The sequence below is a fragment of the Elephantulus edwardii genome, unplaced genomic scaffold (assembly GCF_000299155.1).
Source record: "Elephantulus edwardii isolate Elephantulus edwardi_28Jun2011 unplaced genomic scaffold, EleEdw1.0 scaffold00241, whole genome shotgun sequence".
Taxonomy (NCBI): Eukaryota; Metazoa; Chordata; class Mammalia; order Macroscelidea; family Macroscelididae; genus Elephantulus; species Elephantulus edwardii.
The window spans coordinates 467954-484634 of NW_006399991.1; the positions used below are offsets into that span (position 1 = coordinate 467954).

Consider the following 16681-nt stretch of genomic DNA (forward strand, 5'->3'; position numbering starts at 1 on the left):
ACAGTGGACATGAGACAGAGCTAACCTTGTACTGCTGCCCCATGGAGTCAGAGTCAAGGGCCTTCACCCAAGCTTATTAGAGCATTGAGGAAAGACGTCAAGATGCTAGAATGATAGGACTGAGAGAGCTTTATAACATTGGCCTAAGTTGAGAAGATGACTATCAAAGAGTCTGTGAGTATACCTGGGAAACTGTCCTAACTGTGGAATTGTATCCTGCTGACATGTGGAATTGTAATCTGTTTACTTTCCCAATAAACCCATAAACTTGAATATGGTTTTATGAGGTCTGTGTGGCCACCACAACAGGTTTCGGACCCCATAGTGGAACAGTACAATTGGTGTTGAAATTAGTAGAAGTAGGTGTGTGACTGTGGAGACCATGTCTGACCTTAGGAGAATTGGTTTTGTACTGTGGATGCTGCTGTTACAGACTATTCCCCTTTGTGAAGATAACAGATGTTAAAGTTGGCCATTCCCATGCTGCCCTCACTCTTTACCCAAGTAGAATATAAAACTGAACATGTAACAAAACAAGAGTATGGAAAAATTGGTATACTTTAAATGTTTCATTTAGCCAGATAACATTTTACATGTAACAAAATATACAAGGAAACCATTGTAGTTGATTGAATTCTGTCACAGTATCCTGTTTGACAGAGTAGAACTGCCTAATGTTGTTGTTGTTGTTATGTGCCATCGAGTCCCCTGTGACTCATCGTGACCCTATGTATAACATGCTCTATCCTGTGCCAACCTCACTGTCTCCGACACACCTACTCCCACCACCCCAATCACTGAATCAATCCATCTCATCAAGGGTCTTCCTCTCCTGCGCTGTCCCTCCACCTTCCCAAGCATGATGCCCCTCTCTAAGGACTGGTCCCTCCTTGCAACATGTCCAAAGTATGTCAGATGAAGCCTCAGTATCCTTGCCTCCAAGGAACAGCCTGGCTTCACCCTCTCCAGGACAAACCTGTTCAATTTCTTAGTAGTCCATGGCATATATTCAATTCTCTTCTCCAATGCCACAGCTCAAAGACATCAATTCTCCTGTCATCTCTAGTCATTGTCCAGCTCTCTGATGCATAGCAAGTGATTGCAAAGGCCATGGCATGGATCAGGCGTACCTTAGTCTCTAGACTGACACCGTTGCTCTTCAGTACTTTAGAGAGGTCTCTAACTGCAGACTTTCCTATTGCAACTGCCTAAGAGGTCTTCCCAAAGCTGAAAGGTTTTTTTTGTTTGTTTCCCCCATCATTGTTTATTTAATAAGTACACAGTTTCTAGAGCAAGATTAAGATACCATTGTCATTATTAAATCTTACTCTTCAGAGAACATCATCTCCACAAGACTGGCCTGAAGACACTCAGATTCCACCAGTTTTTAAGGTGTTCCATATTTAAGTAGTGTGGGCACTGCGGTTACTTTCAGCTTTTTTCTGAAGTCATTGTTGGGATCTTTCCAGCTGATGTTAGCTCAGCATGCATAAATTGAGTCAGAGCCCTTTTTAAATTTGCGTATCTGAAATACAGCATTACATTACCTCTTACTAAGGTTTTTCCTCTTACTTGGCAGTAGATGAAAACACATCCTTCATTAATATGCTTCAGGCCCTCTTTCGGTGTCCTTAGAACCCATAAAGTAGGCGAAAATGGTCTTGCCATTGTGCTACTCTACGGCCTGGTTGAATTCCTCGAAGCCAGTCATGGGTACTTCCTCATAGCGGGCCATTGAGACAAAACGCCCCAAGTAAAGAAAAGAAGTAGCAAGACCCACCGCCCTGGGGCGTGTCCCACGTGGAACCCCAAAGCTGAAAGTTTTAAGGAAGCAGCTTGCTATATCTTTTTCCTGTTGAGCCACTAGTGGATCACATGCTTAAACACTGCATCATCAGAGTTCTTATGGAGTTGCTCTGCTAATCCAAAGCCCTCACCTTTCTGGTGATTCAAATCCAACAGATGCTCTGTGGAAGAAAGATAGATAATCTCCTGTGTGATTGATTACTGCCTTGGAAACTCCATGGAGGGTCAGTTATGAGCTGGTACAACTTAAAAACCTAAGTAAGAAATTAACAACAACCCACCTAGCCAAGAAAGGGTCATCAGAAGCAGATATTAAGAAATTCTAGCCAACTTATTTGCTGGAGGGTTTGGTTTTGTGTGTGTGGTTTGTTCTTGTGTTTGTTTTTTTTTTGTTTTGTTTGTTTGTTTCTTTGTTTTATCAAGGGCTATATGCAAAAAAGAGAAGGAGTTTTGGTGGCTTAGTGGTAAGGAGTTATGCTGCCAATCCAAAGGCACACAGTTCAAATCCACCAGTTGCTCTGCAGGAGAAAGATGGGCAGTCTCCTCTCATGAATTCCTTTGAAACCCTCTGGAGGGTCTGCTATGAATTGATTTCATTTAAATGAAATATAACAACAACATGCAAAACGTTATGAGATGCTTGATCTAAGATTAAATACAATTGCTACTCTAACAAGAGAATGAGGCAGCAGATTGTTGTTGTTGTTGTTGTTGTTGTTGTTATGTGCCGTTGAGTCGCTTGCGACTCATAGCGACCCTATGTACAACAGCTCTAAACTCTGCTCTGTCCTGTACCAATCTCATTGCCTCCGACGCTCTCATCACAATCGCCTCAGTCACCGAATCAATCCATTTCCCAGAGGGCCTTCCCCTCCTGCGCCTACCTTCCACCCTCCCAAGCATGATGTCCCTCTCCAAGGACTGGTCTCTCCTCACAACATGACCAAAGTATGTCAGACGAAGCCTCAGAATCCTTTTACAGTGCAGCTACACCTGTGTCCCACTGACTCAGGCCTGCTGGTTCAGATTGTGATTCCTATCTTTCCAAGGAAAAGCACCAGGACACCCCAGCAGGGTAGACAAGCAGCCAAAGAGGCTGTCTGGGGAGGAGGTAATGGCAGATGGTATGGGAAGCCAAACTTTATACCAAATATTATATGAAAACTCTTGTTCAGGAATTGAAGGAATTACAGATTTATAAGTTAGGATTTCTCTTGTGGCAGATCCCAGAAAATGAGCTATTTGTTCCCTGCAGAGAGGAGACAGCTAGGGCCCCCCTACAGAGTGTTACTACCTGTGAAGGTTGACAATGGAGAAAAATTCGGCTTCATTTACAAGGAATTCCTTTTCCTATTTCCTTGCCCAGATTATCAATAAATACACAGAGAAACATGACTTGGGGTCTTCAGAACTGCTGGCCCCCTGTTTTATGCTCTCTGTTCTATCTCATTCCTGACTGTTTGTCTCATTATTAATAGTTATAAAATTATTCCATTCTTTGGGACCCTCAGTCTGCAACAAGATGGGTTAGCAGCTGCAAGGCAGAACAGAGAGGAGTTCTCTGTGTCTGTTGCATCTAGGCTGGCACATAAGACTTCTGGGTCAAAGGTCAGCTACCAGAGAGGAAGAAAGCCAGAGTGGAGTAATAAATAATGCTTGGGGGTCATCCAGAGACACTTAGCTACAGAAGAGATGAGAACTGCCAAAGTAAGCTCTTTGAGAGGACAAAGTTCTGTAAAGTTAATCTTTGCTGAGAAAGTCAGACACACAAGAGCAGGTTAAGGTTCAGCCTGTCTTGCAGGGTGTGAGAAATGACTGTGCAATTGATACTCTACCAAGGTCCTGCCTTAAGCTGTGCCTCATGGTCTGTGTTACAGTGCTGCCCCTGCAGTCCTTCCTCCAAGTCCTAGATCCCCAGGCCTATGTTCCTGATGCTGCACGGTCCCTGCAGTCCTTCCTCCGAGTCTTGGATCTCCAGGCCAGTGTTCTTACTGACAAGACAGCACAGCCCTGGAGTGCTAGGGACTCCCATCCAACTAATTCCTTTCAATCCAAAGCAGCTGGGTGGCCAGGCCTGGCAGGTTCTATTTCAACATTCACATTAGGAGTTCTGATGGCATCGCCCACTGCACTGCTACCTACAAAACCACCAGCAGAGCTCCCTAGGACAAAGGCGGCAATAGCCTCACATTTTTATTTGCCAGAGGTTTGCTATGACACAGAATCAACTTGATGGATGGAAGTTTAACCTTGTAAATATATTCATACATATATAGGAGCTCTGATGGCCCAGTGGTAAGCAGTCATTCTGCAATCCCAAAAGCATGTGGCTTGAATGATCCAGCTGCCCCACAGGAGAGACATGGACAATCTCCTCCTACTGCCTCTGATAACATGTTAGATGGTCAGCTGGGAGTCAGATCAGATGGGAGAACTGGAATAGGTAAAGATTTGACCTGCCAACTCAAAGGCAGAGAGTTCAAATCCACCAGGTGCTCCTCAGGACAAAGATGAGAAGTCTATTCCTGCGTGATTTATAGTCTCTGAAAACCCACTGGAGAGTCATCTATGAGTCAGTTCTGACTTGGCAGAACATAACAAGAAAAGCCAAAAGAGGACAGTTATGCAAAGTCAGGTGTCTGTGTGTATATATTTGAAATACAAGTTTATAGAGCAACTGGCTTCCCATTTTGTTTTGTTTCCCATTTGTACTCTGTTTTATGGTATTATTGAGTGACCAGAGTATAATAGCACCATTCCCACCTGCCCTGTGACTCTCGTTTCCACTCTCTTCCTAGCCTGTCCCTTCCTGTCATTTCTCATCTGGGCAAGGGCTGCCCTTTGGTCCTGTGAGCTCAGTTCTGCTAAGGGGTCAGTACTTTCTTAGTGTTACCTGAGAAAAATCTGGCAATACTTAAGGATGCTTAGGGCAGAATGTTGAACGACCTAGGAAGCATCAAAAGAAGTTGGAAGGAGTATATAGTCACTGTATCAAAAAGAATTGGCTGACAGAGAAGAATTTAATGAAACAACATATGATCAAGAGCCTGTGGTGATAAAGGAGGAAGTTGAAGCTGCTCTGAAGGAATTGGCAAAAAACAAGGCCCCAGGAATTGACAGCATACCAACTGACATATTTCAGCAAAGAGATGCTGCCCTGGATGTGCTCACCAACTTGTGTCAAGAATTCTGGAGGACAACCACCTGGCCAACTGACTGGAAGAGATCTGTATTTGTTTCCATTAAAAAAAAATGGTGACCTAACAGTGTGGAAATTAACTAACAATATCATTAACATCACATGCAAGCAAGAGTCTGCTGAAAATTATCCAAACCCAACTGGAACAGCACATCAAGAGAGAACTTCCAGAAGTGCAGTCTGGGTGTAGAAGTGTCTGTAGCACTAGGGATATTATAGCTAATGTCAGATGGATCTTGGCTGAAAATAGCATCAGAGGAATGTCTGTTTCATTGACCATGTAAAGGTATTTGACTGTGTGGATCACAGCAAATTGTGGCTGACTCTAAGAATAGGAATCCCAGAACACTTGATTGTGCTTATGTGAAACCTATACTTGGACCAGGAGACAGTTGTCAGAACAGAGCAGGGAGACACTGCATGATTCAAAATTGGGAAGGGTATATGCCAGGGATGCATCCTATACCTTTTCAATCTATTTGTGGAACAGATCATCCAGGAGGCTGCGCTCTATGAGGAGTAATGTGGCATCAGGATTGGAGGAAGACTAATCAACAACCTGTGTTATGCAGATGACACAACTTTGCTTGCCGAAACTGAGGAGGACCTGAGTCATTTGATGCAAAAGGTCTAGTACTGTAGTGTTCAATATGGATTGAAGCTCAACAACAAGAAAACAAAGATTCTCACCAATGGATCAATTGGTAGATAGATGGAGAAAAGATTGAGATTGTTAACAGCTTCAGTTTGCTTGGCTCCACAATCTAAACTCTTTGTATCAGCAGCCAGGAAATCAAAAGAGAAATTGTATTAGGAAAATCTGCTGTCAGGGACCTCTCCAGAGAACAATGTTGTCAGTCTAGAGACTAAATTGCACCTGATCTAGGCCATAGTCTGCAGTTACTTGCTATGCATCAGAGAGCTAGACAATGAGGATGACAGAAAAATTGATACCTTTGAGTTGTGGTGCTGGAGAATAATATTGAATATACCGTGAACTGTTTGGAGAACAAACAGGTTCAACCTGGAGAGGGTGAAACCAGGCTATTCCTAGGAGGCAGGGATTTTGAAGCTTCATCTGACCTACTTTGGGTATATTGCAAGGAGGGACCTTAAAGTGTCCTTGAAGAGGCACATCATGCTTGGGAGGATCGAGGGACAGCATAAGAGAAGAAGATCCTGGATGAGATGGATTGACTCAGTGATTAGGGCAAGGGCAGTAGGTGTGTAAGAGACAATGAGGTTGGCTCAAAATAGAGCAGGGTTCAGCTTGTTGTGCACAGAGTCTCTATGAATTGCAAGGAACTCAACAGTACATACTACCACCACCTATATATCTGAGTCAATGTGAGTTGGCCTGGCTTTACATATTAGAGCATAAACCAGTAAAGATTGAGATTGGATTTTTCTGGTATTTATTTGCCTTGTCCTCTAATAATCCAGGCCAAGCATGCAAGAAGGGGCACTGCTGTGTACTCGCCATCAGCAGACATGAGAGTCTGACAACCCAGAAATTATAAAAGGCTAGGAGGCTGAGGGGTAGCTTAGTTTAGGATGTAGGACGTTTTGCAGATGGCTGGGGTGGATGCCACGTAGCTACACCCTGTGTGTGGTCACTTCGCAAAACTCTGCCAGTGCCTCTCCTTCCACTCCCCTACCATGGTCTTCGCAGTTCATTCAGGGAGTTAATGTGTTATTTAGTTATGCTCATTGACACAGACCTATAAGGATTCATTTCCAGAATGTCATTGGCTCCTTGAGAACCTTTTCCTGTTTTGGAAGCTAAAGGGTAAGATTTCAAAAATCAGGGAGAGTTTTAAAACGAAGAGACCCCACCATCTCAGGGTAGACACTAGTCTCTTATGGCCGGCATCCCACCTTGCGGATGTGTCTGATGTAGAGGCCGCTTTGTGCCTCACTCAGTGGCCGAGGAGTCATTGCAACTGTTTTTTCTCATGTGCTGTTTTTCTATGTATCAGAAACGATGAGGCTGTTCCCATTTGTCATCATGTAAACCCCTCCCCAGCAAACATGGAGAGCGATCCCTGCGCACATTCTAAAGAAAGTTTGCTCTCTTCCTTCATGCTGCACATTCATTGACAAGAACTCATGGCCACATTTTCTTTTATTCCAATTACTCCACCCATGGCTTAATGCCAACAATGAGTAAAATGGTTATAAAAAGAAAACTGGAATTTTCCACTGAAGAATTAAAAGATGTGTACAGGGAACAGACCTTCCTGTTGAGGGATCCATTGGAGAGTTTCTCCAACCAGAGATGGTCCCCGATACTGGACAGTGGAGTCTGGGAGTGTCAGAGCAGCATCTGAGAAGGGGCCCTGCAGACCTGGTCCCCTATGCCAGCCTTGCTTCTGCTCTGCACTTGTGCCAGGCCAGCCCCTGTGGCTTTGTTTCTGATAGTGAAGCCCAAGCCAAATTTAGGCAACATGTCTGGTATAAGGTCACTGAGCAGTTGCCCAAGAAGTTTCATTATAAGGGATTTCTAGACATAAAATATCCCTTCTTTAAGGTAGCACATCATCAAAGTAATATAGTTAATGATACTCTATTTAATCTAAACATTTTGTCTTGCTCAAGTGTTCTTTTCCTAGTTAATATTAAAAAAGAACATTTTTTAAATAAATTTTAATTAAAGTTTAGAGACTTAGGGTTTCCAGTCATTCATTATTGCACCTTTCTCCCTGCCCACCCCCTCCCCCTCAATTCACTCTTCCATTGTTAGGCAATCCCTCCCCCCAAGTCCACTCCACTATTCAGCCTTTACTCTGGACTTCTCTAATAACAAGAATACCCATTCATATATCTTTTAAACAGTTCTTTCCCTTATCTCTTTCAATTTGATATACATCATTCCTCCCCTCCTTTTCTGTCTTCCCTCAAGCCTGATGTCAGTCCCGTTTTATAACAGTGGCCCTATGCAATATTTGTCCTTTTGTGACTGAGATATTTCACTCAGCATAATGTCCTTCAGGGTCTCCCATCCATTTTGCATAATGCTATGTAGTATTCCATTGTGTGAATATACCAGAGCCTCACTATCCATTCATTTGTTGATGGGCACTTGGGTTGTTTCCAGCTCTTTACTATTGTGAACAAAGCCGCGATAAACATGGGTGTACATATTTCTGTTTGGGTGGCAGTTATGGGTTCTTTAGGGTAAATTCCCAGTAGTCGAATTGCTGGGTCAAATGGTATTTCTACTTGCAACTTTTTGAGAAAGTGCCATATAGCTGTCCATAGTGGTTGCACCATTTTACATTCCTACCAATAATGAATAAGGGTTCCAGTTTCTCCACAACCTCACCAGCATTTGATGTTTGCTGCTCTGTTAAATTTTGCTATTTTTACTGGGGTGAGATAATATCCCATAGTTGTTTTGGAAGAGAACATTTTTAAAAGTTTGCACTAGAGGAATCACTTAGGTTGTAAAAATTATACATATAAGTGTCTTTACTTATTATAGTTACTATACCATTTACTATCTCTAACATTAGATAAATTACTTAGCCCTGCTCCACCTGTTTCTTCAGTAAGACGACAGAAAGCACTCGTTGCTTGCAGGTGTCATGAGGATCAGGGGAGTTAACTAAGCACACTGCCTCACTCCTGGTGGGCACTTGATAACTGTCAGCTGCTAGACAGAAGAGATCCCTATTTGTCACCATTTGCAAGAAAGGTGACGCAAGAAAATGTGATAATTAAAGAGCAGAATCTTTAATATCACATGCAAGCAAAATATCGCTGAAGATTATTTACAAATGGCTAAAAAAGAAGAGTACATTGACAGGAAACTGCCAAAAGTTCAGGCGAGGTTTAAGAAGAGGCTGTGACATGGGATATATCATTGCTGATGACAGCTGCATTTTGTCAGAGAGCAGAGCATATCAGAAGAAAGTAGATTTGTGTTTAATCGACTATGAAAAAGTATTTGACTGTGTGGATCATAACAAACTAAGGCTAATACTGAGAAGAATGGGACACTTAATTGTACTCATGAGAAATCTCCACCTAGATCAAGAAGTTATCCAAAAGAAACAAAGGTTTAAAATCAGGAAGGGTGTGTATCAGGGTTGTATTCTTTCCCCATGCCTATTTAATCTGTATGCTAAGCAATTAGTGAAGGTGGACTCTATGAAGAGGAATGTGACATTAGGATTGGAGTAAGACTCAGTAACAACCGAGTAGGACAGGAAACGTGTGCTGCAGATGAAGGATTATGGTCTTTAGCATGGATTACACCTCAACATCAAGGAAAATAAGGTCCTCACCACTGGGACAATAAGCAACATTATGAAAAGGGATTGAGGTTGTCATTGATTTCATCTTGCTTTGATCAACAATCAATATCTGTGGTACTAACAGTCAGAAGACCAGGAGACACATTGCATTGGGAAAGTTGGCTGTCAAGGACTTCTCCAAAATACTGAAGAACAATGGAGTCAGTTTGAAGTCTAAGGTGCACCTTAGTAAGCCTGATTCAGGCCCATGGTCTTTCCAATCATTTGCTATGCATCTGAGAGCTGGACAAAGAATAAGGATGGCAGAAGAATTGATGCCTTTGAGCTGTGGTGTTGGGGAAGAGTGCTGAACATCCCATAGATGGCCAACAAAACAGTCATGTTTTATAAAAAGAGCAGCCAGAGTGCTCCTTGGAAGCAAAGATGGCAACGCTTCGTCTCTCTTCCTTTGCAAATGTGGATAGGAGAAGCTATTCCTTAAAGAAGGACATGATGCATTCCCCATTTGGAGCAAAGGAAATAAAAGACTATTAGTTCACTGGAGTAATGACCTCCACTGTCCACAACCCAAAGACTAGAAAAGCTATGAAAGGGGTCATAACAGCAGGTCCCTGACAGAGTGGGAGAAAAAAAAGGAGAAAGACTGGTGGAACCCCAAGTCTATGGCCCTTAGTTACCTTTCAATCCTGGAATGGAAATAAATCATCCTGGGACTCAACTTTTACCAAACAAGAGATAGGCCTGTAAGGCTGTTACTTCTCACAGGAGGAACACACTGCTTAAAACAGGCAACCGCACAAGATTCAAAGGCCAGCACCTGCCCAGGGAGAAAGCTCAGAAAGCAGGCAAGGTAGGAAAGGAGGAGGAATGAAAACAGGAGACACATGAGGAGAAGTGGAAGAGTGCTGTTAAAATGCAGGAACTGCAATTTGGGTCACAAAACATGTATGAATTGCTGACTGGAAAACCTGTTTGCTCTGTAAATTTTCATTCAGATCACACACACACACACACACATACAAAAGACTATGGGGCTCCCCTTTCTTTTTTTCAAAACAAGTACCTTTAAATACTGGAATTTATAATAGAGGAGATGTTTTATAGTACTTGCATGCAATGAAAACTCATTAAATAAATGTATGTTTTTGAAAGAAAGGATGAGCTGACCCTACTTCTCAATGTGTTACAGGTTTTGAGGAAAGATTAGTTTTCACATATAACATGCACTGAGGGAATACTGGAAACTAATGTGAGGGTGTTGTACTTTTTGCAAAAACTGTAACACACAGGTTGTGTAAAAATACAATACTTACCAATAGATTTGAGAAGGCAAAGCTAAATGCTACTAATATGTCTAATAAAAGTTAAAGAACATTTAAGTATTAAGCTGTGTTAAGTAATTAACAGTACATTTAAAAGGGCTCTCTTAAATTTAAATTCTATATAAAAATTTATATATTCTATATGCTAAACAACAACATATGCTAAAGTCTTCCAGCTTTATGATTTACAAATATTTTCTTACATTTCTTGCTTTTAAAAAAGTACAGATGTTTGAAAAAATTTTTAAATTTAGATATGACAGTGTTCCTTATATAATTTATTAAAGTGCTCAAATTATTATACATTTATTATAAAGTCTATACAAGAAAAAAAAAAGGAAAACCCAAGTTAAAATGTAGCATTTTTATTGTTTGTGTTCTCACAGAGGCTCCCCAGACTCCATGGGAGGCGGAGGACCACAACTGACCCCCTCAGGCCACTGCTTTCTCATTTCACCTAAGAAGTCATAGGTCTGCTCGGACAGGTCAAAGGGTGCATGGATGCCCTCTGGTGACAGGAGCGCAGGGAGCACACCCTCCTTCTCCTGGCTGCACTTCAGGAAGTCGGCAATGGCCTTCCAGCGCCCAGCCTCTGCCTCCTCCTCTGCCCACCTGAAGGGCGGCAGGGACGTGGAGTGGAGCAGCGGGTACACGCAGTCGTGGTACACCTGTGTAAATGCAGACTTCAGGAACTCTTTGTCTCTCTGGAAAAAAACGTCCCACAAATCAGCATGAACAGACCTAGGTCACAATTTTAAAAGTACTCAGTTCTATTAATTCTGTTAATGAAAAGGCTAAGGGGTGGAATGAAGGGGGCCACCAGCTCCATTGGCTGGAACTAGTCCTTCAAGCACGAAACAGCACCCTCTGAAGCTGACACAGACTAGAGTCACCATGGAGCGGAGTGAGCAGTTCTCTGAGAGCCGGGAATGGTGTCTCAGAATGTGGGTGATGGCCAGGCTGTGAGGGGGTCTCTCACACTCTGCTATGGACACAAAGATGGTCAAGTCTACTCGTGGTGACAAAGCTGTAGACTCAGGTAGACATACCTTTACACTGATCAGAGAGAACTGTAAAGCCACCAGAGTTCTGCATGAAAACTAGAGAAAGTAAACTGAAGGAGGAATGCCTGGCTTGTGGGATCCACCTCCATTAACAAGAGTTTGGCCACTAGCAGTATCCGGCACTACTGGTCAGGACCAGCAGCCGCCAGGAGACAGGAATTTCAGTGAGCACGCAGGCTGATGAAAAAGACTACTACTACATGACAGAGAGTCTTCATACCCATCTCACTGCTCCTCCAGCCACAGGGTGGTTACGGGGGACTCCCACAGGTCAGCTCCTGGCACAGTTTTGTGCTAGACCCGTACTATGTCTCCCAATTTCAGCAAGGGTGGAGAGTGTATCTCCAAACCTAGTCTATGGTCTCCACTGCCATACAGTCAATTCTGAAACTCCTGTGGAGTTTCTGAGGCTATAAATCCTCACGATGAGAGAGCCCATTGCTCTCCCAAGAGAAGCTGGTGGATTTGAAACATTAACTTTTCTGCTAGTAGTTGGACATATTATACCCTACATCACACAGGAAGCTCAAGTAAGAGCATGGGATCTGTAATTTTTAAAAGTAAAAATTAGTATTTTAATTTGTTCCAGCCAATTCTTTGTTATATGTATTCATACTTCAGATCAGAAGCTAGATCCCATAGGCCAAGACTGGCCCACAGCCTGTTTTATAAATAAGTTTTCATATGAATGCAAAATGTTTTGCTGTATATGTATCATTGTGGCTGCTTCAGTATTAGAATGCCAGAGTTGTGAGGCAGGGACTGAGACCACAAGGTTTCAAAGCTTCAAGTCTTTACTATCTGGCTTTTTACAGAAAAGATCTGTTGCACTGAGGGTGACAGACATGAACCCACTAAGGAGAAGGCCAGTTGTTTGGTAATGAACATGCTGCTATGGTACTGTAAAGCGGCTCTGGCAGTGCAGTGCACTGCTAGCAGTGTTTCTAACCAAAACCCAAGCAGTTCAAATCTACCGGCTGCTCTGTGGAAGAAGAGACCGACACTTAGCAGAGGGCCCTCTTTACTGCCTGGGACCCCTGGAGGGGGTGCTGCTTACAGCCTTGGATGTCTGGTGGTGGGCTGCTGTGTGTGTGAATCCTGCTCGATGGCAGTGGGTGGGAGCTATGCCCTAAATCTGAACCTCATGTTCTTTTTTTTTTTTTTTTTAACCTCATGTTCTTACAACACAAGGTTCAGGCTCTGGCCAATTTCTTCTTTTTCCTTACCTGACACAGATTCTGAAAGCCAGATTTTTTTTTTTAATTTTAAAGAGAAATTTCAGTCTATGGTGAAGATTTATCTTCAAATAAAACTTAGTGATCTGTTTTGGCCAAATGTTTTCTGTGTAGCATTAGTTCCTATGTAGGGAGATCTGGTGGTCTAGCAGTAAGAACCTGCATTGCCAAAGCAAAGGTATGTGGTTCAAACCCACCAGCTGCTCCATAGGAGAAGGATGAGCAATCTCTTTCCACGCAATTTACAGCCTCTGAAAACCCACTGGAGAATCAGCTATGGGTTGGTTCTGACTTGATGGTACACAACAAATAAAACAAGTTCCACGTGGGCAGCCATACTGGCCTAGTCTGAAGAGAGTCTGTGTCTCTAGAGGTCTGAGTCCACCAGAAGCTCTGCAAGAGAAAAGACGTGTAATCTCTCCTATTGCTATTTGCAGTCTCAACAACTTAATGGAGGGTGCTTACGAGTTAAAACAGATCTGACAGTAGAGAGTTTTGGTTTTAGTTTCCATGTTACGGAACAAGTATCTCTATTATTTTTGGAATGTATCTTTCCAACCCTGATCATAAAATTTATTGTGACTATCGCTGCTTTAGCCCCACATGAGGCATATTCGAACACACATGAAAACACTGCACTTTGCAACTACTCCGCATGGAAAACCTTACCTTCTTGGATCTTTTTAATGTGCTTTCCTTCTCAGCCCATGAACTCTAAAAAGAAAACAGAAACATAATATTAGTCCATGTCTTCCTAAGTCTTCCCTATACTTCAGCAACCTAACTCTCTAGGAACTTAGAGAAAGGGTTAAAAATGCTGCATCAGCTTTTCCGCGCTACCAGCACAAGGGTTCATAGGGCATTGTTCTGGTTCCCATCATAACTTAAAAGGGAAACTTCCACAATGTCCAGAGCCCTTGATGTCCTGCACATGGAGGAGGATGTCCTCAAATTCCTTGCAGCAGGAACGCATTTGGGCGGCACCAACCTTGACTTCCAAATGGAACAGTACATCTACAAAAGGAAAAGTGATGGCATCTACATCATAAACCTGAAGAGGACCTGGGAGAAGCTGCTCTTGGCTGCTCGTGCCATTGTTGCCATTGAAAATCCAGCTGATATCAGTGTCATTTCCTCCAGAAATACAGGCCAGAGAGCTGTTCTGAAGTTTGCTGCTGCTACTGGGGCCACTCCTATTGCCGGGCGCTTCACTCCTGGAACCTTCACTAACCAGATCCAGGCAGCCTTCCGGGAGCCTCGTCTTCTGGTGGTTACTGATCCCAGGGCTGACCACCAACCTCTGACAGAAGCATCTTATGTTAACTTGCCCACCATTGCCCTGTGTAACACAGATTCTCCTCTGCGTTATGTAGACATTGCTATCCCGTGGAACAACAAGGGAGCTCACTCTGTGGGTCTGATGTGGTGGATGCTGGCCCGGGAAGTCCTGCGCATGTGTGGCACGATCTCCCGGGAGCACCGGTGGGAGGTCATGCCCGATCTGTACTTCTACAGAGATCCGGAAGAGATTGAAAAGGAAAAACAGGCTGCTGCTGAAAAGGCTGTGACCAAGGAGGAGTTTCAGGGAGAATGGACCGCCCCTGCTCCTGAATTCACTGCTACTCAGCCTGAAGTGACCGACTGGTCCGAAGGTGTCCAGGTGCCCTCTGTGCTGATTCAGCAGTTCCCTACTGAAGACTGGAGTGCTCAGCCTGCTGTCTTTTAAAAAGTGGAAATAAGGTTGACGGAAAATAAACAATGCGTTTCATAAAAAAAAAAAAAAAATATGCTGCATCAAATTTCCAGGTATAAGAAGTGAGACTGTAATCAGGCAGACATCTAGTTCTAATGATCCAGAAGGTTAGGAAAGATACTTTAGAAGTCCATGATTACTAGAAGCCAAACAAAAGTTAAACATCATCAGCCAAACACAAATCTATCCATGCAAATTACACAAAGCTAACTGAACAAGATCTAGGAGGAGTAACATTTTGAGTTAAGGCTGTAGTGGAACTAGGAAACACCTAGTTTCACACTTCTCTAGAATACCACTTGCAATGAAGATGACAATTGTCAGGATTAGACAGATTAAACCAGTTTATAAGGCCTCACAAGTGTCTTTAGAGAGATACTGAATCCATGGTGCTTGCATATGGTATTAATGATACTGCTCACTAATTTCCACATTCTGCTGGACCAACTGTTGGGGGGAAGGAACGGGAACAAATATTAATCTTTTCCAGTTAGCTGACCAGGAAACTATCTTTCTTTTTTCTTAGCTGAAAATGATCTCCATGCTCGGACTGTACCTTGAAAACTCAGTTTATTTAACCAATCATTGTGTATTTTTATTCTTAGGACAAAGTCAGTGACTCTCCTAAATCAAGGTATAAACAATGGGCAGGAACCTGCCTGGGTGCAGATAGCTGTCATCTGTCTATCAGGACCTATCAGACCTGCCAGTGAAGGCCTGCATGCAGAACTCCCACCCTATGATAGCTAAAGGATGTAGATGCGCTTCTAACCATCAGCCAGTGAAATCTCATGGGTCACAATGGTCTGACCCACTAGGAGGGCCAAGCAGAGCTCCATTATTTTATGCCTGGTGTTGTCATGAACCATCTCTACCAGGCCAGGAAATATAGCCTGGGGGAGTAATATCTGCACTGAGAGTGTAGGGACTAAACCAAGTTGTCTAGATAAGTAGGTATGAATTGGGAAGAATCACCTAAGAAAACCACCTAGGGCAGGTGACAAACTTTCTAAGGTGAGAGTTGTTGGGAACTCGGTAGGTTTACAGGATGAGGAACCTACCCTGAGTGCATCCATAATATCAGGCTGCTCCAGGAGCCTGGGGAAGGTGGCCAACACTGGGTGACCAATTAGATCTGAAATGGAAAAGGACAGAAAGGATCTCATACATATTCTGTTGCAATAGATATAGTGAGCATTAAAATTACTGTACTAAGTGGCTCATTGATAACCCATTTTATGCATCCTAGCCTCTAAGAGAACCCAAAGCTATCTCCTGAACAGTTAAGGAGTTCTGATATGAGTCTTAATCAATGAAAACGGAGCTTTTAGGGTGAGGAGTGTAGAAACTATGAACAGTATAAAGACTAGAAGATGTTGTTACTATTTCCCCTCCCCCATCCTCTTTTTCTTCCTTCTGACTGTGGTGTAGCAAAGGCATCTTCCAATCAGCAGGCCACCTGAGTCAGCAGCAGGGAGGCTGAGAAAGGCCCCTCAAGTGTGACTCACATCTCGGCCTCACAGGTGGTCCTTAGGGAAGGATACTGGGTCAGCACATGGGGCCCAGGGAAGATGCTGGATAAAATGGCAAAAAAATCAGGAATTGAGGTCTCTGTGCTACATGACTAAGCACCATACAGGAGAAGGAGCTCTGGTGGTAAGAAACTGCACTGCAATCCTGAAGGTACACGGTTCAAATCCATCAGCTGCTCCATGGAAGAATGGGTAATCTCCTCCCAGGCAATTAAAAACCTTTGAAAATCAAATGTAGGGCCAGCTATGCGTCAGTACTCAACAAGAACATGCAAGTAGCAGTATGTGACAGACCTATGTAAAGTGCATGCCAGGATGGCAAAGGAAAAAGTATTTTAAAACCTGAGTATAGAAAAATATTTTCTTAAAAGAAGGAAATGGCAAAAAATAAGGCTCCAGGAATAGATGGTATACCAATTGACATATTTCAGCTAATAGATGCTGCCCTGGATGTGCTCACCAAGTTGTGCCAAGAAATCTGGAGAACAACCACTTGGCCAACTGACTGGAA

At 43.1% G+C, this 16681-nt stretch overlaps 1 protein-coding gene across 1 annotated transcript in view; it reads right to left on the bottom strand.

Moving 5' to 3' along the window:
• Positions 1-10966: 10966 nt before the first annotated feature.
• NPHP1 (nephronophthisis 1 (juvenile)) overlaps positions 10967-16681 on the bottom strand; it is a 119604-nt gene continuing 113889 nt past the window's right edge. The window contains exons 18-20 of the mRNA XM_006898944.1: positions 15700-15773; positions 13555-13599; positions 10967-11290 (exon numbers count right to left, since the gene is read on the bottom strand). Of these exons, the coding sequence (XP_006899006.1) occupies positions 10967-11290; positions 13555-13599; positions 15700-15773 (443 nt within the window). The remainder of the gene's footprint in view (positions 11291-13554; positions 13600-15699; positions 15774-16681) is intronic.